Genomic DNA, 21,523 nt, shown 5'->3' on the forward strand with positions numbered 1-21,523 from the left:
GATCCGATGCTGCAGGCTAGTGGTAAAAGCATAAGCCGCCTGCACGGCTGCACCTGCATTCTCTCCGGTCTCCACCAAGAACGAGGCAACACCACTGGCGCACAGCAACCCTGCTGCAGATAGAAGCGAATAAATCCGCGACAGAAACATGCATTCGCCGGCACCACTATAAAAGGAGGCGTCGATAGATCAACCTGCGGCACTCCTGCGACAACAGCAATCTTCAGGTTGCAAGAAAGCACCAGCCATGGCGATCCGGGGCGTGGCCTCCTCCCGCGAGGACATGACGCTGGAGGAGTTCAAGGAGTGGCTGAAGCAGTTCGACGCCGACGGCGACGGCAAGATCAGCCGGAACGAGCTCCGGGAGGCCCTCCGCCGCCGCGGCGGGTGGTTCACCACCTGGAGGAGCGGCCGAGCCCTTCGCCAGGCCGACAAGAACAACAGCGGCTTCCTGGACGACTCCGAAATCGAGAACCTCGTCGCCTTCGCCCAGAAAGATCTCGGCATGAAGGTATCCACGTGGTAGAAGGACGCAGAGTCACAGCTGCATGATCCTGCATGCGTGACACCCATGAACCTGGCTGCTTCTATGAACTGATGAGCCAGCACCCACACCCAGCAGTGTCCTCCTCCTTGTATTGTGTAGCACCTAAATTTTGAGCTCCTATCTTTGTTTTCTCCCCTTAATTTGTGTGGTGCTTGATATGCCGATCACTTCTCCTGAATGGTGGTATGTGTAAACGCCACACATGAGGCTTGTTTGTATGTTAAGCATGACGCAGTTGTGGCTATGTCCAGGGGTTTGATGCTTGTAGTGCATAAGAAAATGAAACTGGGTCTTTTACTCATGCCCCCTATTCTCTTTGGGCATCATGATGTCTATTATTTTAGCTAATATGATCCAATAGCAAATCAAGCTGTACGCCCCAAACTCTTTTTTTTTTGAAACCTGTACGGCACGCCCCAAACTCTGCAAGCTTCCACTTTCTTCAAAAAATTAGCTTTGCCAGGAAAAGAAGAAAAAGAGAGAGAGAGAATTAGCTCCGAACTTACTGCATATATATGATTTTACATGCCTTAATTAAGTCTGAAGAAGGTTGACAAAATTGTTAATTTGTTCCCCTCTATCACCAGCTTAGTCTTTTGAGAGACTTATGGGTGCATTGCAACTGATATATATAGATGGGAAGCATATTGAAGATATAATTTCTCAAACAATAAGATCAATAATAGAGAAGACTCTCTCACGTTTGGGTGAGATCGGTGTAATATGAAAAGGAACCCCTAGAAAATAGTAAAAACAAAGGTGTTTGGATCCATTAGGCTTTAATTAATAAAGGCATGTACAATGAAGGTGCTTACGTGAAAAAAAAAGTTATTTTGCCATGTCATATGCATCAGGTTCTTTTAGGTGGATGAGATGCTTAGGTTTGCTCCGAGTGCTTAATGTGTGTTAACAAATTTCGTGGTTTTGTGCCAATTTAATAAGCACCTCTTTTCCCTTTGGTTGGATTTGTAACAAAACAAAAATATGCTCCATCCAGACATTTTTGTACCATTTATGGGAATTCTATTCTTTCTAAGGACCCACAGAAAGAACATCTTTTAGTAGTTGTATATGAATATCTAGTGTGTGTAAAGCTCAAGAAATTCCTAAAGCAATATACTCTTATGGTTGGACCTGCCATATAAAATCTTGAAGCCTGGTGAGTGCTTTTCATGAAGTTGATACTCACGTATTCAAACTTTACAATCTTTGACCAATAATTTAACTACCATTTTTTCATTTTTATAATGTAAATTTTATATGGTTGTTTACAATCACCATAACTTTATAACCATAAACAATATAATATAAGATAAATGAATGATCAAAGTGTAATTTAGAAGACCGTACCAAGTCGTACCGCAGCTTATAAACATAAACGATAAACAGAGGGATCGGAGTATTCTTTTAAGAACATTTATCAACTACTACTTTGTACACAAAGATCCATATATATTTGCAAATAGTCCAGCCTAAACATATCTGATATATCGATGCACTATTATTACATCAAACAGTATACAATGTGACGTAAACTATGAATATATGTTACATCAACGGTATAAATGCGATCGAAGTGCTCCAAATAAAGTTGTCCAGCGTGAAAGTTATTAAGAAAGGGTAAAGATTGAATGGAATAATGGAAGATCTCCACATTATTACAGTAAAAGAGATGCCATACTCTTCCAAACATACCTCATCACCAGGTAAACGTGGCATCAAAATGATGTGCACGTATAATGCTACAGGTTGACATCTATGTTTGATTGGTATAAACTTATGGCCTACTTCGATGACAGAATCTCATCTTACCAATTTTTTCTCACTAAATTGCTACACGTGCCACATATTTTATGGTGGTAAAAATAGACATATTATTAGCATGTGTTTAGTTTTGGAACCAAGTGAAATGGGTTCCCACTTTTCTGGGTTGGGTTCAACCCATCTCATATTTGGTTAGGAGGGATGGGTTCGTTCCAGTTTTTTATTTAGTTGGAGGGTTAAGAGGGTTAGGATGAATGCCATTTTATCACCGTTAGCCACACTTATTAGCGGGTCTCACCTATCATCCATGGGTCCATGTGTCATCCTCATTTTCCTTCTCTTTTCTTTTTTCATGTAGCTGGCCTATCTTATCCCCATGACGGCCTCCCCAGTGACCTCCCCGCCAGCCTCCCTGCGGCCTCCCCCAGCGGCCGCCTCCCCCCTCCCGCCTCCACCAATGGCGCAGAGCTCAAACTCACCCGGCCGGTGGCGGACCTCCCCTACCTCTCCCCGTGTGTCGCGCTGCGCCGCTCATCATGGCTGGAGTCTCCTCGCGCCGCACCCCTCCCTCTTCCGCTGTCACACGAACGGAGAAAGACGCCGTCCAAGTAGTTCATTACGCCTGCTCATTTTGGGCGGACGCATTCAACCCGCATCTGAGAGGAATATTCCCCTTAGGGATGGACCCAAACCACCTCGCTTTTTAACCAAACACGGATCCATGTGGATCGAACCTGTCCCAACCTAGTTGAACCCTCAAACCAAACACACCCTTAGGTAATAAGAGCATTTTTCATTATGAAATATAACAGATTTTGGCTACGCATGACAAAAACGATTAACCTCTTTTATGCTTGAGTATATTGGCTGCAATATTGGTCTCTATTGCAGCGTGAGGAAGCAAGGGAGATCATCTGTTTGGCAAGCAAGGCGTTGGAGATTGTCGCCCTAGATATCTTTGCCAAGAATGGACGGAGAAACACTAATAGACTTTGCTTTTGATTTCTTCCTGTAATTTGCGTACTATTTCACTTATTTGTGTGATCAGCTGTAACTGTGTATGGTCGCAAAGGCCGGATATTTATCCATTTTTAAAAAAAATGACAAGTACTACAAACCCAGCAAGCCTTGAGCCCACTACGAACCAACGAGACGGAGATAACCCTCGCAGGCTGGAGATAGAAGCGAATAAAGAAACCCGCACGGATCAGCACGGGTATAAAGTCTACCGCGAGAGGCTTCAGCACTCCAGGCTCCATCTGCTAACCTGACCAACACATCAGATCAGCAGCCTGCGAGAGCCTCCGAACGCCGGTCATGCCAATCATCATGACTGCGAGGCCGATGAGGGTAGGCCCTCCCGACCGCGGCATGACGGTGGACGGCTTCAAGGAGTGGCTCCTCAACAAGTTCGACGCCAACCACGACGGCCGGATCAGCAAGCACGAGCTCCGGGAGGCCCTCCGCCTGCACGGAGGCGGCAGCCGGTGGCTGGCCACCTGGAGGTGCGGCCGCGCCGTGCACCACGCCGACAAGAACAAGAACGGCTTCGTGGACGACGCCGAGATCGAGAACCTCGTCGCCTTCGCGCGGAAAGAGCTGGGCTTGAGGATTTCCACATGGTAGAGACTAGAGACGCACGAGCTACATACGGGGCTACGTGCACACTTCACCCTGCAAGAACGATGAGTCTCTACATGAACTGATATAGAATATGAGTCAACCGTGTTCAAAGTATGGTGCAGCTAGCCTTGTATTACTTATTCAAGGTGCAGCCTTTCGCGTTCCCTTTGTATCGTGCCATCGTATGTCAGCTTGTTGGCAGTTGGCAGTGTGGCACATGCCAACTTCCATCGCCTGATGAATAAGGGGGCCTCGTGGACTTGTTTGTGTGCTGCTATCTGCAGGGCTAGCTTGATTATGTACTTGTAGTCTTTGTAGTGTACAAAAGAAAACGAGGCTGAGTTGATACTGTACAATTATCAACAACGCTATATATTTCATCTCTTATCTTCTCGCATAAGAGGGGATGAGCTAGTCTGATGGTACCAATAATTATAAACAAAAAACAAGAGTACTTTTCTTTAAATAAAATTGCAAACAAGTTCTCAATATGTCGTCAAAATTTCAGCAGATCGGCCAAACACTGAACTAAACATGAGTCCTCAAGTTAATCATCTATAAGAAGGCCCCTTTCCAAGTTCCCTGCAAACTTAATTCACCAGCGCTAATCCACCGCTCTAATCGATCAACTTGAATGATCAAAATCGAAGTTCTTAAAAAACTGAAAATATGGTTGATAGAGCCACCAAGATATCGAAAATGGTATAACAGCGAAAAATGGTAGCTTATACAACAGCGAAAAATGGTAGCGGTATATAGAGCTCAGATGGATTCTTCTCTCACAAGTATGGGAGAAAGATCGCCATAAGAATCTCGTAACCAACATTCGTGTCGGATTGGTCCGTCAACGGAAAAATATGCCCACCATTCATCAAGGCATTTTTACCTAACTTCCACATATTCTATTCTTGATCCGCAGAGACTGATAACCTTCACGGCTCAATCAGGTTCAGCAGGAGCTTGTAGCTAGCTAGCACGTAGGATTCAGTACACAATACGCTGCATCAGAATACCGACTGTGAGTCTGTGACCTTTCATATAGCTACCTGCAGGCAAAGGAATCAAATAATTGCAGGGGCCTCCACATCACAAAAAAAAAAAAAGAGATGCCATTCTCCCTCTCGATCAACCTGCCAAAACGAACAACCAATTAATAGAACCCAACGTGACACGCACGCACATAGGCATAGCCATGGCCATGGACATGCATGATGCAGGCAAGCACACGTCACCTTTGCCCATGCACTTGTTGCCTGCAGGCAAGTCCTCATCTTCCACTAGGAGTGAGACGAGACAACGCAAATCTTTGCTGCAGATAGAGGCGAATAATCTATAAAGCTCTACCAGAATGAGACATATGATCAGAGCCCCGTGCCCCTATAAAAGAGCAGAAACTAACCGCAACCTCCGACGTGCAGAACGGCTGCTAGCTTCCTAGTACCACAAGCAAAGCTAGAGCTCCGGCCAAGAGGCGGCGGCGGCGGAAGCGATGGCCATGGCAGCGGTGCCCCCAGCGGCGAGGTGCCTGTTCCCGGGCAAGGAGCACCGGACGGCGATCACGGTGCCGGAGTTCAAGCGCTGGCTGAAGCAGTTCGACACCGACCGCGACGGCCGCATCAGCAGGAAGGAGCTCCGTGAGGCGATCCGCCGCCGCGGCGCGTGGTTCTCCGGCCTGCGGGCGCTGTTCGCCATTCGGAGCGCCGACCGCAACCACAACGGGTTCGTGGACGACTCCGAGATCGAGGGCCTCATCCAGTTCGCCGAGAGGGAGCTGGGCTTCAGGATCGCCCCGGATGCGGCCGCTGCCGGTCCACAGCCTCTCGGCGGCGTGATGATGGCCTCGCCGGCGGCGGCGGCTCATCATCCGTTCTACAGCAGGTCGACGACGACGACGTACATGGCGTATTGACGTGATTTCGTGCCACGTCCTTTAGTGTGTGTAAACGGTGCATGTACTGTTAGTCTGTTACCTACCGTATTTCGTGCTCTCTTTTCGCTCGTCGCCGTAGGATTGTAGGTTAGCTGCTAAAGGCTTCAGCTTCTCCTCTGAATAATTTGTGTGGAAGCAGGAGGAAGCACGTACGCTGCAGCTGGTAGTTGCTTGTTTGAGTGTTGTACTGCGTGGTGAGGTGATGCTATGTACTGTACTGTATAATGATCTGTAGCAAGCCATCCATTCCATGTGTGTTATTCTGAACTCGGTTTCTCTGTCTACCGTACGTGCAACAAAGCGTCTCTGTCCAAAATTCCTGGGACTCTTGGTGCTGTCCAGTCACCCCAATATATACTACACGACCGTGTGCGTGTGCCACTGGGTTGGTAGGTGACTACTGACTAGGTGTTCATCCTCTCTTACAATTTTTAATAATGGACTGAGAGTATCCTTAGCATCCCAATACCGTGGATTTCAAAACTACAAGATTTGTTGTTGCATCCAAATACCTTGTAGTTTTTCAAAACTATATGCATAGTATTTCTCCAAAACTCTGGAGAAACTAATTTTGTATCCAGACATGGACCAGAATATGAAATCAACAGAGGCATATATTTATTTGTTGAAAAAAAAAGGAATGTGTATTTATGTGCCTGTCGAATCTTATAGTGTTGCAGATGTTATTATACAATATTGCAGGTGCCATCCTTCCATATTTCGTATGGATGGAACATTAAGTGTTTACATATGGCCATATGGGAGAACAACGTTTGAAACATAGTAAAATAGTATATTCAACATAAACATATTTATATTTCCTCTCCTAAACTCATGGAACATTTTGAAACATCACATAATAATAATGTTTGCAACATTAGATGATAGCATCGGCAAGATAAAAAATTTCGATAGATCTTCTCTCAAAAATCTGTTGACAAATATAAATAGCAAATCTCAAAAAACAAAGACCTGTGCATATATTTCTAAAAAAACAAGCCGTAACTGAGGAGGTAAAATGGTGAATTATACCACGAGGAGTAGCCGTGGGTAAGGTAGCTTTCGGCTTCTCCAACCTAAAAGATATGTGGAAATTTTCAGATAAGTATTTAGAGCTAAGCTAGCTAGTAGAAACTGGACAGCACAGAGGCATAATATTATTGGTTCTTGTTCGAGTCACACGTGCGGTTAGACATGGCAACAATACTGGCCATGGATCAGAAGAATCTATCTCATCATGTCGTTCTTTGAGTGTGTGTTTGATTGCAATACTGACCATGGATGGGCTTCTCTCACGGGCAGCTTGTGGGAGAAGAGATCAGAAGAATCTATCTCATCATGAGTGTGTGTTTGATTGTTTGTATTATTTGATTTATATACGTAATGGTTCAAAATTATAATGATCCTTTTATTTAGTTGGGTGAATTGTGTCGGTGTTTAGACCTGGCAATCTACTGAAGGGGTGCCTGAGGTAACGTTTTAGTTAATAGGGCTCACCGAGATCAGTAACTCAAAGGTGAACACAGACACACGATTTAGACAGGTTCTGGCCGCTAGATTGCGTCCCTACGTCCTGTGTGTTGGTTGGATTGAATTGTTTTGAAGAGGGTCACTGCCTCGCCTTAGGGTTACAGGTTGGTTGATTTATAAGAATACTAGTCGGATTCGATTAGGCGAGTCCTACTTTAACTGTTGCAAGTACTTTTCCAAACCCTCGATCTTCACCAACCAATCTACTACCTCAGGATACCTCTTGGTAGGTTGTCGGGTATAAAACACCGACATCTGACGCGTTATGTAGGGGTGATCATCGAGATCATCGTGCAAGCTTGAAGGACCTCAACTCGACAAGGAGAAAGTCGTCGAGTCAGAGTCAACAAATCTACTGCATGCAGCTCACCAATCAAGGCAAAGAAGAAAATCCATCTTTGAAGCTTCACGTGGACGAGGACAAGCAATAGTTGCAATTCCCAGCTACGTGAATCGGATGGAGAAAGCAATAGCTGCTCTCGCACGTGGATCAAGGTAGAGGCAAACGAGACTAAAACTAATCGCTAGTCGTCTACTCGTCTCGATTAGAAAACTAATTAGAGCAGACTTCACATAATGGACAACTAGTCGGAATCAACTCCGACTAGTCGGCTTCATCAACAACCGTCGCGGCTTCATCGACAATCATCCATGAATCAAACTAAGTTACTTTTTTAATAATTTTTTTTCTAACTTATTTTCAGCATAGTTGGTCAATGCGCTAACTACTTATTTGTGTACATCAGAATTATCCTTCAGAGCTACATTTCGCTGACTACTCTTAGAGCATGTTGACCGACAGCCATGGGCTTGGTACACTGAATTATGGAGGGTATCATCATGGGTTTGGTGCACTGAGTTTCGGAAGCTCCGCCACAAGCGTACACCAAATTAAGAGGCTCTGCCATGAAGTTTGGTGCACTGAGTGCTGGAGGCTCACAACGGCTACACCCTAGTGAGGCACAAATCCTGTGCACGGCAATACGTGCTCTTCTCGCCAAAAGGCAGAGAAGTTTCAATGACTACTTTATGCGCAATCACGCAGTCTTTTTGTTGCAATGCCGACTACTTATTTTTTTTGTCTTCTCTTAGCCGTCACTAATCACCTCAAGCAAAACACATCTTAATTCGTGAAAGCCTTAGATGTTCTATCATGCCTAAATGCTAGGACAAGAGACGAAGATCTCTGTAGCAGCAGTGCCAGTACGCGTACACGAGATAAAGATCTCATACGCAGTGGCAATGGCTAAACAGGGACTGAGATCCTAAATGTAATAGACTACCTACTCAAGAGAAATATGGCTGAAACAAGAGCATGACACAACATTTACATTACATTCATCACTGAATAAATTTTAGTAGTTTAAAAATTCTACAAATATGCTACATAATGTATGCATCTCTTTTTGAAGGTCAAGCTTTGGCGATGACTCTCTAGGACGCTCAGCATATCTCCAATGGCTCCGGTAGCTTCCAGGCTCGAGGGCTAAGCATCAATTACTACTCGGAATATCTCCAGTGGCTCAGCTAGCTTCCAAGCTCGGGGGCTAAGCACCAACTAACTACTCGATGTGGCTTCTACAGCTCACCAACCAATCTAGTTGTCATGAGTAGTAATCAATCATGTCGCACTCCATACAGAGTAGCCCCCAAGCCATAGGTTGAATCGAAGAATCAGGCTGAGGGTCAATCTGTAATTTGCATCTATTTTCCCTTTTTAATCTAGAGAAAAAACTTTTTTACTGATGGGCACGTGGCATACAACACGCGAGCCGTTATCCGACTAGTTTGGTGGGTATAAGGGTCAACCTTTGGTCATCGTGACCATCTGTCAATGGAAACCTTGTCTCTTTCAAAAATAGAAGTAACTGCCAATCAGGTGCGAAATCCCTAGGTCCATTAAACCTAAATATTCCTTTATTCCCACTGTTGGTACTACACCGCGGTTATAAATAACGGAGGAAAACATCCCTTCCGTTTTACATTGTCGTCTGCTTTTTCAACTTCCACACTGTATCCCTAGCGTCACCGCTACCTGATCACCGAGCGCTAGCACTGCTGTCCCCCACCACTCAACCCCCGAGTGTTTGTAAAAGAAGACACTCGTGACAACAAGAATGGGGAAGAAGGCAACTGCGTCCAACGATTGCGGTGCTGACGACATTAGTAGTCGCGGTGATGTGAAGCAGCAAATCTTCGTTGGGGTTTGGTGCCATAAGGACCGGTGGCTTTGATAGAAAATCCTTTAATTGTTGCAGGGCTTGATCTGCCTCCTCGATCCACTAGAATTTATCTTGCCGCTTGAGTAGTTTGAAGAACAGTAGGCCCTATTCTCTAAGCCTTGAGATGAATCTGTTGAGGACCGCCATGCATCCAGTTAGCTTCTGGACGTCTTTGATGCACGATGGGGCGTGCATGTCGATGATAGCAGAGATCTTCTCGGGGTTAGCTTCAATTTCTCGGTGACTGATGATGAACCCGAGTAGTTTCCCGGAGGGTACGTGGGAAATGTATTTTGTCGGGTTAATCTTCCATCGGAATTGTCGTAAACTTGCGAAAGTTTCTTCTAAATCTGCAATCAGGTTGTTGGGATTTCTGGTATTTATGACCATGTCATCCATGTACGCCTCTACGTTGCGGTGTAGCTGCTTCTTGAAGTACTCCTGTATTGCCCATTGATAGGTAGCACCTGTGTACCCGAAGGATATTGTTGTGTAGCAGAAAGTTCCGTATGGGGTGATGAATGTAGTTTTGATTTGGTCTTCTTCCTTGAGAGCTATCTGGTGATACCCCGAGTAGCAATCAAGAAAACAAAGTAGGGCACACTCAGTTGTGAAGTCGATGACTTAATCAATCCTAGGGAGCCTGAAGGGATCCTTTGGACAATGCTTGTTGAGGTCTATGTAGTCGACACACATCCTCCATTCGTTGTTGTTATTCTTTCGTACCAAGACGGGATTGGCAAGCCACTCTGAATGATAGACTTTTTATGAAACCCGCCGCAAATAGCTTGGCTAACTCTTTTTTGATGGCTTCCCTTCTGTCCTTGGCAAATCGTTGTAGGCGTTGCCTTTTTGGTGCAGCTTTTGGATCCATGTTTAGCGAGTGCTCAATCAACTCCCTGGGCACCCCCGATATATCCGCTAGTTTCCACATGAAGATGTCTCGGTTGGTCCGGAGGAAACTGACGAGCACGCTCTCCTATTTAGGATCCACCCTACCCCAATCAGGGCTGTCTTGGAGCTATCACCAGTCTCAAGGTCAATAGCTTTGACGTCTACCTCACTTGCCAGCTTGACCTTGGTTGCCCCCGATTTCTTTTCTGGGATCTCGAGTTCTGACGGGGATAATTTCTTGGAGGCGGCGAAGACTTGCATCATCGAATTTGATACTTGTGTAGTTGTTATTAGCTCCACAGCTTCCGTGTTGCGTTCATACAACCTCTTCAATTCTTCGCGTAGGGAGAGTACTCCTTTGGGTCCCAACATCTTGAGTACTAGGTACACGTAGTGCAGGATGGCCATGAATTTGGCTAGTGCTGGTCTTCCAAGGATAGTTTGGTACGATGTTTCAAAGTTTGCTACCTCGAACTAGATGTATTCTGTTCGGTAGTGTTGTTTGGTTCCAAAGGTAACTAGCAAACCACCTGCCCAAGGGGTACAGCCGCGTTGCCTAGGACGATCCCATAGAACGGAGAGTTCATTGGGGGTGAGCATGTCGGCGATGTCGAGGCCCATCTTCCTCAATGTCTTGGTGAATAGTACGTTGAGACCGCTACCGCCATCAATGAGTACTTTAGTTAGTCTGGAACCAGCGACTACTAGGTTCAAGATGAGGGGATACCATCCTGGGTCTGAGAAACTAGTTCATTGGTCCTTCCTGAAGAAGGTAATTGACACCTTGAACCATTTAAGGAACGTTGGTGTTGCAGGGTCAATGGACATAATCTCTCGAAGGGCGAGCTTCTGAGACAGTTTAGTAGCGGTACCCGGCGTGCCGCCAAAGATGATGTTGATGGTGTTGGGTGGGTTCTAAAATTTGCCATTGTCACCATCATCTTCATCTTTGTCTTCCTTACCCTTGCCCTTGTCTTTAGTGGCAGATGGCTCCGGCAGGTCTTTCATGACTCTGCGTAGACTGAAACAATCTATCGCAACGTGCTTGTGGTATGGATGCCATGGGCACTGTTTCTTCAGGAGATCATTGAATGAGAGCCTATCCTGATTCCTGCCGCCACCTTTCTTGGATGACTGTGACATTGCCGTGATCATATTTTCTGGCTTTCGCTTGCAGTTGTGACATCTCAAGTAGTTATTTTGGTTGTCGTTGTTAGGCCGATTGTTGCGGTTCTTGTCGTTGCGTTGTTCGTTATTCTGATTATTGTTATTATAGCCCTTGTCGCGATTGGACTCGAACCTCACGATCTCCCTTTCTTCTTCATCTGCCTATGCCTGTACATGACCTTGAGAGATTTGACATTAGTAGGGCATCTTCTGCCGAAGTCTTGGAACATCCGGCGATTGTAGAGGCCATTCTGGAAACAATATATAACGTCATGCTCCGTGATGTCCATAATTGTGGCTTTCTTATTGAAGAAGCAACGTAAGTAACTCCGCAGGATCTCACCTTCTTGTTGTTTAACTTGAGACAAGTCGATCCTGTTGTCAGGACGCTGCATTACCCCTGCGTAGTTGTTGGTGAACGCCACCTTGAGGTTCTTCCACATGTTGATGGAGTTCTTATCTAATGATTCGAGCCATGTGAGTGGCGTCACCTCCATGCAGATGGGAAAGTAGATGACTTTGGTGTCGTTGTTTCCTCTAGTTGTCTGCACTAACAGTGAGTAGCATCGGAGCCATTGGATTAGGTCCTGCTTGCCATCGTACTTGGTGATGCTCGAGGTTTGAAATTTTTGGGTAGAATTATCCTCCTCACACGTCTGGAGAAGGTGGGGAACCCGTCAAAATCATTCCCTAGGTGTTCAACTTCTTGCTCACACTCGCAGTGACGTTCGTCAATGATGGTACCAGCGCCGCGGCCGGTGTTGATCTTGTTGCGAAGATCTTCTACTGGGGGTTCAAGCTCTGGATTAACCCCATGGTGGCCACGGCCTCCCAAGGGTCCTCCCGACTACCCTATGCTCCAGCTTGGTTTGGTTTGGTGCCTCCAATTTGACTTGTCTGGATGGAGTGCCTCTATGGCTACTGCCATATTGACTACGCTGGGATGGTAAGTGTTGAACTGAATATATCAGGTTCTGCTAATCGAGTTGTTCGTACGTGCACTCTGCTAGTTCAGTCAATTGTCTAGTGTATTTGTCTTATGGCATTGCGCGGGTAGTGAGATCAATGGATGCGATGGTGGCGAGGGGAGTACGATGGTGATGCGATTGAACTACTTCAAACACGTTGTCTAGGTTCATGATTGGTAGGTTTGCTGCAGGGCGTAGCGACGCTTTGCCCTCGTGGTGTTTCTCGCTCGTTGTTGAGTTCTCTAAGCTTCGATCTCTTCTCCAGCAACGTTGGCTATGAGCTCATCCTGTGAAACATCATCTGGGTGACACTCGTGTCGCGGTTTTCTGTCTCATTGCTCTTCTTCTTCGTCCTCTTATCCAGCAACGAGGGCGATGAGTTCACGTTCTGTAGAGTAGCTTCCCGAGCTTGAAGTGATGACATTTGTGGTGCCGCCTTGCTCGTAAATGGGCGATAGAGGACCTCCCTCCTGGTATGAGAGGTTATCGAGGTAAGTGATGAGGCTTCACGTTGGGTCAGTAGACGAATCCGCCTTGGGAGTCAATGTGATCACCAGGCTCTACTGTGGACATGATAAAGAGGTCTCCTCGTCAGATTCGAGTAATAGCCAAGGTCCTCGATCATATGCATATCAGACTGTGATCTGGATAGAGTAACCTGATAAATAGCGGACACGTTGCGTAGTCCGAACGGGAATCGACTCAGGTTGTAGTCCGACTTGCACGATGGCTTATGCGCCAGCTCGTGAAAGTCAATCTGACTGGCGGGAGAAGTTGAGTTGTACTTGGATTCGTCCTCCCAACCTCTGACTAAGTCAAAAATTGAAAATTCGTTGAAATTCTTGAGGAGATCCTTTAGAGCTCGACACTGGAGCTTCATTGTTCGTTGCTTCTTCTCCGGGGTCGACACAATGTGGTGGTGGAAATTTCCAGTGCCGTCCGCATTGCAAACCCAGAAGCCGAAGATGAACGTCGCGCCCGCTTCGAACACGACGATTGGCTTGATGATAACTTGGGCCATCGAGTTCACCAATGGATTCTCAATGAGAGCCCCTACCTGACGTGCCAGCTGTTGGTATTTTTAGACCCGGCAACCTACTGAGGGGGTGCCCGAGGTAGTATTTTAGTTAATGGGGCTTGTCGAGATCAGGAACTCGAAGGTGAACGCAGACACACAATTTAGAAAAGTTTTGGCCGCTAGATTGTGTTATACCTTACGTCCTATGTGTTGGTTGGATTGAATTGCTTTGGAGGTGGCCCTGCCTCGCATTATATTATCGGGGGTAGGGTTATATGTCGGTTGATTTACAAGAATACTAGTCGGATTCGACTAGACGAGTCCTACTCTGATTGCTACGACTACTTTTTCTAATCCTCGATTAGCTCCTGTCTTGCCATGTAGACTACGTCATCCTGCGTCATAGCCTCCATGTCAGATACATCTTGGTGTCCAGCTTGTATGTAGACCTGTCCAAACCTTCTGGTGGGTCTATAGATGTATGTACGACAACCAATCTACTACATCGGGATACCCCACCATCCAGAATCATCCATGCATGCATCATATGGTTCATACAACCAAACACACCTTGAGTTTGAGTTTGTGCCGGCAGACAAAAACTCCCAAGTGAAGCAAAGAATATGCTTCATCCATCAGGCATGCATTTTGCCAAAACTTTCGGGGATTCGATCCCATTTTTTGGATCCGCGCAAAAAACTTCCAGTCATTGTTAGTTGCTAAAGATGAACAAGCAATGGATAAACGCAGATGCACTATGTGTAGCTTAGAACTACTTGCATTGGGGTGCGTTCGTGTGGATGAAATGCGTTGCCACTATCTGTATGGATACCTATTTTTTTACTCTCCCTGTCCCAAATTACTATTTATTTTAATTTTTCTACATACATACCTATGTATCTTTTTACTTCTTCCGTTCCAAAATGTATGTATCTAACAAAGCTCAGATAAATAGTAATTTAGGATGGAGGGTACTGCACAGCTTGCTCGAGGCACGAGACAGAATCAAATAATTGCAGGCCTCCACATCACAAAGCTAGATGCCGGCGACCATGCTCCCTCCTCCCAATCACTCGGAGACAAACAACCGAAAGAACTTGTGCTGGTGATTGATGAAAAGGGCACCAGCACCACCGGCGTGTCCCTCCACTACAGGCGAGCCCGAGCGATCGGCACATCTAGAGAGCTAGCAGCCTGCAGGCTGGTAGCTGCAGATAGAGACGAATAATCCTAGGAACGAATTGAGCTGAACTGAAGAAGCATGAACCGAACGAACGCGCCTGTGTGTATATAAAAAGGAGGTACGGTTGATCGAAAACTCCGGCACCCAAACCTAACTAGAACGAACAAGGTAGAAGCTAGTAGGAAGCCATGTCGACGGCCAAGTGCATCCCGCCGGCGGCCGCCGCGCCGAGCGGCAGGTGCCTGTTCCCCGGAAAGGAGCACCGAACCACGCTCACGGCGGCTGAGTTCAAGGAGTGGCTGAAGCAGTTCGACGCCGACGGCGACGGGCGGATCAGCAGGCGGGAGCTCCGGGAGGCCATCCGCCGGCGGGGCGCGTGGTTCGCCAGCGTCAAGGCGTGGCGCGCCGTACGCCGCGCCGACAGGGACCGCGACGGCTTCGTGGACGACGGCGAGATGGAGGGCCTCGTCGAGTTCGCCGAGAAGGAGCTGGGGTTCCTCATATCCAAGGAACCGGCGGCCACGAGCTCCTCCGCTCGGCACAACTGGAAGTGGTGATGAACTACTATACATGCATGTTCTCACTTCTCAGTTCTCACTGGCTCTGGTCTTCTTCATGCGTGAGTACGTGATGCGTGTACGTATACCGTGGTCTGTACTGTTACTATGTTGTACCTAACCGGCTACTAGTAGCTAAGTTTAGCAACTTTGTTCAATCTTCTCGGATCCTTCCAAGATAATTTGTGCGGAAGGAGGGAGATGTGTTAGCTCACTGCAGACTGAGCTTGTTTGAGTGCGTGTGTGGTGCTGCTTTGTACGATATGACGGTCAAATGTTAGTTTGTTGGGATAAAAAAATGATCTGCACATTAATTAACCCTGTGCTATTCCAAATGAGTTGTCAGTGGACGTGTAAACCTTACTCGATGCCTACCGTGCAGTTTAGGGCCTAAATGGTGATAGGTGATTATACGATTCAACCGTTGACACTGTAAAAAATAATCCTACACAGCTTAAATGGTGTACACGAAATGGTGATTACACAGTTTTCACTATAAAAAAAATAACCCGAGGTTTAGTACCGGTCAAATTTGGACCCGGTACTAGAGGGGGAATTAGTACCGGATCCAAATTTTGGATTTCGCGGAGGCCCTCTCGTACCGGTTGGGGGCTCCAACCAGTACTAGAGGTGACTCTCTAGTACCGGGTGGAGCCCCCATTGGTACTAGAGGTTTCCCACCGTGTTTCCCACCGCAAACACTTGATTTTTCTCAAGCACCTGCCGTCCTCCTCCTCCTCCTCCTCCTCTCTCACTCTCCTCTACTCTCCTCTCCTCCTCCTTTCTCAATCTCCTCCTCCTCCTCCTCCTCCTCTACTGCCTCCCCTCCCCTCCCCCCTTCGCTCGCCCCTCCCCCCTTCGCTCGCCCCTCACCGACTGTGAGGAGCGGCGGTGGGGCGAGGTGAGGTGGCGGCGGCAACGGCGCAGGAGGGGCGCGGCGGTGGGAGCGACGGGCCGGAGGTGGAGCGGTGCGCGGAGGGATGGGGTGGCGGGGCAGAGGCGGAGGAGGGGCGGCGGTGATGGAGGCGGAGGTGGTGGAGGCGAAGGCGGAGGGGAGGAGAGGGGAGGGGTGGCGGCAGGGCATCGGGGGTGCGGTGCTGGCTTCGGGGATGTGGGGCTGGCGGCGGGGCATCAGGGGTGGGGGTGCGGGGCCGGCGGAGGGGGCGGTGGCGGGGGGCTTGGGCGTAGGGGCGGCGGGGCCAAGGGCGGCGGCGGAGGAGGCGGCAGGGGTGGAGGGGGGCGGCAGGGAGGGGCAGCGGGGGCCTCCGGTGGGGAGGGGCGGCGAGGACCGCCGGCAGGGGTGGTGGAGGAGGGGCGGCGGGGGTGGGGGCGGGGCAGAGGGAATTTTGCTTTTTTTATTTTTTTAATATCCTCTAGTACCGGTTGGAAATTAGAGGACCCCCTCTAGTAGCGGATGACCAGTACCGGTTGCACAATTGGTACTAGAGGGGGTTGGGAACCGGTACTAGAGCCATTTTTTCTAGTAGTGTTTACACGGGGAGTAGACCGTTTTAAACAACGTTAAGTGATAGGAATGCATGGGCTACAATTAATTGTGAATCAATATGACATTTGTTATTTGATTTGAGAACTTTTAATTAGTAACACCAACCAAATCTTTAGTCAATTTAACTTTTAAGGTTGGTAACTTTTTATATTTGGACGATGAAATATAAAAAATTCTAATTTTTATTTGCATAAGTATATATTTTATTGCAATCTTATAAAACGTGTAGTGTAGTCACGTGTACACGCCGTGTACATGCCCTGCTCGCTACTCAAGGGGTGACCGAACGACTACCATTTAGCATTTAGGTGAACATTGATTCCCAGTAGAGATCTTTATAAAAAAAATCCCAGTAGAGATCAGCCTACCAGAATTGCTACTCCACTGTGAATTCCACTGTACCGTACCCCCACTTGTTCAACGGCTTCTGACCCTCTGCCAAGAATCCTAGCTTCCGGCCGGCCGCTAGCACTGGCCGGGGCGTGGCTGAACTGCTGCTGGAAAGCAGTGACCAGTGATGAGGGACAGAGGGAGTGGCATGCAGTGGGGATGCTCGATACGTAGGCCTTAGTTCCTAAATTGGAAGTGGTAAAGTTTACATTTTGTCATAAATGTGTAACTGTAGCATTTCGTTTGTATTTGTGAATTATTGTCCAAATATTGACTAATTAGGCTCAAAAGATTTGTCTCGCAAAGTACAACAAAATTATGCAATTAGTTTTTGATTTCGTCCACATTTAATACTTCATGCATGTACCGCAAGTTTGATGTGATGGAGAATCTTCTTTTTGCACAGTATCACGGTATCAAAGTTGGAAAAAAAAAAGGAAGGCAGTAGCTGCCGCCGGCACGGTGGGCTGCCGCCTGCCGCTGCTTATGTTTGCGCGCACTGAACGGCGGTGCTCGTCGTCGTTGGTTCCTTGGGTTGCGAGGCGATTCGGGCGCGGGGCGTTGAGCCGTGGGCATAGTTGACCGTGGGCCGCATCACCCGTTGGGCGGGCGGAGTTGGTTCTTTTTTGGTGCACGGGAACGTCGTGGCCGGCCTCTCGGCAGCGGCCCACGGACCCACGGTTGAGTCACCGTGGGCCGCTCATCCAGGAGTGATCATCGGGTCCGGTCCACAAAGGGGGAGGAGAGGGAGAGAGTTCCCGCGCGGGCCGCGGCGAGGTGTCCCCGTCGGTTCGCCGGCCGGCCGGATTGTCCTCCTCTCCCTCGTGCCGCACCGCACGGCGGCGCGGCGGGACGTCGTTTGGCTCGCGAGGGGGACGCGTGCCGTGCAGTGCAATGCCCGGCACGAGCCCTCCATGTCCCAGGGCACGGCGGATGCGCATCCGTACGATGCCGTTCATTTTCCTATAGAGGCCGTGTGATTGAAGGTGAAGGCGTGATCTGGGTACGGGATCCCTAACTTGGCCGCCCGCAAAGTCGTGCGCTTTTCTTCACGTACGAACGAGACGTGCGCCGCTGGAATTCCTCGTTAGATCTGATGAGATCAGATCGGCCACCTGATCGGTGCTGTGCCGTGCGACCTGATGACTCCTCCTCCCGCTCCCATCCCCGAGCGGAACCGCGCGTTGCGTTGCCTGTGGCGGCCCGCGGCGCCGAGCCCGCTGCCCGCGCCCCCAAAAGTCAGGGGCGCGTGCAGCGGCGCGGGACCAACACCAACGCCCACCACCACCAGATGCCTCTCGCGCCACGACCGCAGGCTGAGCTGCCACGCCGGTTGCCGGCCTCGTCCCTCCTCCTGCCGTCCTGCGAGCGCACGCGGCACGCCGTGGTGGTACGCACTTGCCAGGGAACGGAAACGCTCTGCCTGCCCCCCGTGTCACGTCGTGCGCGGACGCTGGCTGACACGGCTCGACGCGCTGGTGGGTTTGGGGTAGGTGGCGGATGCCTGAGGGCGGCACCAACCTGTTGTTTCGAGACCACTTGCTGCCTTGCTGCTCTCGAGGGTTGCTTGCAAGTTTCCGCTAATTAACGCGGGCATGGTACACAAGTCCTCCCCTCCTAATCACCGTGTTTGGTGCCTGATCCTGTCAGCTAGATGCGGCATCCTCCAGTGCAGGGGATCGGTCGGAAGAAATTTCAGGCCCCAGGTGCATCTCTCAAGAGCAAAAGGACGCGCTGGCTGTTGCAGGTGTGCAAACTCTCTCGTACTAATTGGATCACCGAAGCTTAAACTTCAATGTAAAATTACAAAAATTAATACTCAATTAAACATATTGATTTGATGCACATAATAAATAAAATAAAAAAGAAACAACGCATATCCCGACACATGCCGGCCCAGCAACCTAGCTCTGAGACGTTTGAAAGAGACCCCTTATCCTTGTGCTCTTCTCACCAAAACGGCAGCTACATCTACATGTAGCACGAACCCACATCAACAACGAACACACATGTGTGTGGGCGGCCAAGGAACCAGCCATTCAACATTTCAACGCATTCTAGAACCAAAGGCGTTTTCTGAATTTTTCTACCCGGGACGACAGCGACCTCCTCCGATCGCCGTCACAATAAATCCACCCACCCCTGCGGATTGCATTGCTCTCGGCCTCTCGCGACGACGTCACCTGCCCAAAAAAAAAAAACGCCCACGATCGACGGCAATTAACGTACTTTTCAGCCGGATGCTCCTGGATCCATCATCCACGTGATCTATATTCACCGTTTTGATTCTATCTCAGCTCAACTAGTCAGCAGTCTTCCTTGTTTAATCGTCAGCTCCCTGATAGTCTGATGGCATAATAGCATAGCTCATCTGAATTGTCGACGCGAAAAGTCTCGAGCTCGATCGTTTGGGGAATATGATTATTTTTTTTTGGTATCAGGTTTATGAAAAACTTAAATCAAATTGGACCACCCTAAATTCCAAATAAATTCTTGATTTCTTATGTTCTGATTTTTTTTTGTTCATTTTCAGCAGTCCAATTTTGAGTTCTTTTTGTCACAGTTCCACCACGTCGTCCTGAACACAAATCATCTCTTCCACTAAAAAAAAAAGATCATCTCATTATGCATTACCTACCGTCTCCTACAGCCCTAATCTGCAAGCGCGGCTGCATGTATGACAACAAAGACTGTGTATGGACTTGACAAACTAATCTCATAACGAACTGTTCATATCAAGCGTATTAAATTAAGACAAGTTGCGTATGCGACCACATGGTTCATGTCCTGGAGACGGCTTTTAACGTCTCTCTCTCTCCATTCCCCCGAGTTTCCTTCTGCCTTCCTCAGTTGCTTTCTCTCTCTACCGGTCTACTACCTCCTAAGCCAAAACTTCACTATACAATAACAAAATCCCAGGGCCTTTTAAAGGAGGAAGCAAAGACATTAGAAGTGGAGGGAGAGAGGGAGCACGAGCATAGTAATAGCAAGCGAAGAGCGGCGAGATGGAGGTGGTGGTGCCTGTCATGGCGCCAAGCGCACCGTGCAGCCCAAGAACCGCGGCCATCGCCGGCGGCGACCACCTCCCGGGCTACTGCTATTTCTTCTCCAGCGCCCCGACGAGCCCGTCCAGGGCCAGCTACGCCGGGGACGCCTCGCCGGGCGGCGCCGACGAGGCCACGTTTGACTTCACGCTCGGCTTCAGTGGCCAGCTGCAGGAGGCCACGCCCATCCTCGCCGCCGCCGACGAGCTCTTCGAGGGCGGCAGGATCCGGCCGCTGAACACGCCGCACCCGAGCATTCTCCTGGTCGACGACACCTCCTCTTCCTACTCCTCGTCCTCCTCCACGCGCCCTCGGTCCCCAAGGAGAGCCCAACCGGAGGCGTTGGAGAGGGGCAGGTCGGGCAGGCCCGCCGCCCCAGCCTCCGCCGCTTCGTCGCGGAGCAGGAGAGCCACGCGGTCTCTCTCCCCGTTCAGGGTCGGCGGCGCCGGCATCGAGGACGACGAGTTCCCTTCCTCCCCGCCGTCTCCCCGGACCTCCATGATGCGGGGCTGCGGCAGCGGGAGCAAGAAGTGGAGGCTCAAGGACCTCTTCCTCTTCCGGAGCGCGTCGGAGGGCCGCGCCACCGGCGGCGGGAGCAAGGACCCGCTCTTCAAGTACACCATGCTCTCGTCCTCCACGTCGTTCTCGCAGAAGCTCAAGAGCGGCGGTGGCGACGGCAGCGCGTCCATGCGTAAGGGGAGAGGGTCGACGGCGTCGGCGAGTGACATGCCGTACGCCATGAACAGGGCCGCCGCCGAGGACATGCGGCGGCGGACGACGACGACGCCGCTGCCGTTCCACCGGAACAGCCTCTTCGGCTACCTCCGCTCCAACCCGGCGATCCACAGCATCAGCAGGAAGCTGGGCAGCCACTCCTCCAATCGCGGCAAGCCGGCATGATCCACACCATGCATGCACTCCACGGCGCCGTCCTGAAACCTTGACGACGATGCAGAACTGAAATGGCCAGGCCGCCGGAGAAGCGTCGCCGTTTTACTTGTCCATTTTTTTTCTTTTTTCTTTTGCTTATTTTTGCTGCGTATTCTTTCGTTTCATGTGAACCACAAGGTTTCCATACTAGTCTAGATATGTACGTACACGGTATTCTCAATGATTTTTGGACAAAAAAAAATATCAGTACATTTTCCTCTGATCCATACGGTTAATCGTAAGTATTCC

General features: G+C 48.9%; 5 protein-coding genes across 5 annotated transcripts; all 5 read left to right on the top strand.

Moving 5' to 3' along the window:
• The first annotated feature begins 178 nt into the window (after positions 1-178).
• LOC140221739 (calmodulin-like) lies at positions 179-848 on the top strand. Its single transcript, XM_072291639.1, has one exon. The coding sequence runs from the start codon at positions 248-250 to the stop codon at positions 524-526; it is 279 nt and encodes a 92-aa protein (XP_072147740.1). The 5' UTR covers positions 179-247; the 3' UTR covers positions 527-848.
• Positions 849-3,536: 2,688 nt separating this feature from the next.
• On the top strand, positions 3,537-4,348 carry LOC140222011 (probable calcium-binding protein CML44). The gene has a single exon (XM_072291990.1). It carries the CDS (start codon positions 3,629-3,631, stop codon positions 3,935-3,937), a length of 309 nt encoding a protein of 102 aa, XP_072148091.1. The 5' UTR covers positions 3,537-3,628; the 3' UTR covers positions 3,938-4,348.
• Positions 4,349-5,322: 974 nt separating this feature from the next.
• On the top strand, positions 5,323-6,131 carry LOC140222012 (uncharacterized). Its single transcript, XM_072291991.1, has one exon. The coding sequence runs from the start codon at positions 5,424-5,426 to the stop codon at positions 5,841-5,843; it is 420 nt and encodes a 139-aa protein (XP_072148092.1). The 5' UTR covers positions 5,323-5,423; the 3' UTR covers positions 5,844-6,131.
• Positions 6,132-14,719: 8,588 nt separating this feature from the next.
• On the top strand, positions 14,720-15,724 carry LOC117844481 (probable calcium-binding protein CML18). The gene has a single exon (XM_034725176.2). The coding sequence runs from the start codon at positions 15,035-15,037 to the stop codon at positions 15,401-15,403; it is 369 nt and encodes a 122-aa protein (XP_034581067.1). The 5' UTR covers positions 14,720-15,034; the 3' UTR covers positions 15,404-15,724.
• A 4,416-nt stretch (positions 15,725-20,140) lies between these two features.
• LOC117842652 (uncharacterized) lies at positions 20,141-21,501 on the top strand. The gene has a single exon (XM_034723144.2). It carries the CDS (start codon positions 20,306-20,308, stop codon positions 21,242-21,244), a length of 939 nt encoding a protein of 312 aa, XP_034579035.1. The 5' UTR covers positions 20,141-20,305; the 3' UTR covers positions 21,245-21,501.
• The last annotated feature ends 22 nt before the right edge of the window (positions 21,502-21,523 follow it).

Source organism: Setaria viridis, chromosome 2 (genome assembly GCF_005286985.2).
Source record: "Setaria viridis chromosome 2, Setaria_viridis_v4.0, whole genome shotgun sequence".
NCBI lineage: Eukaryota > Viridiplantae > Streptophyta > Magnoliopsida > Poales > Poaceae > Setaria > Setaria viridis.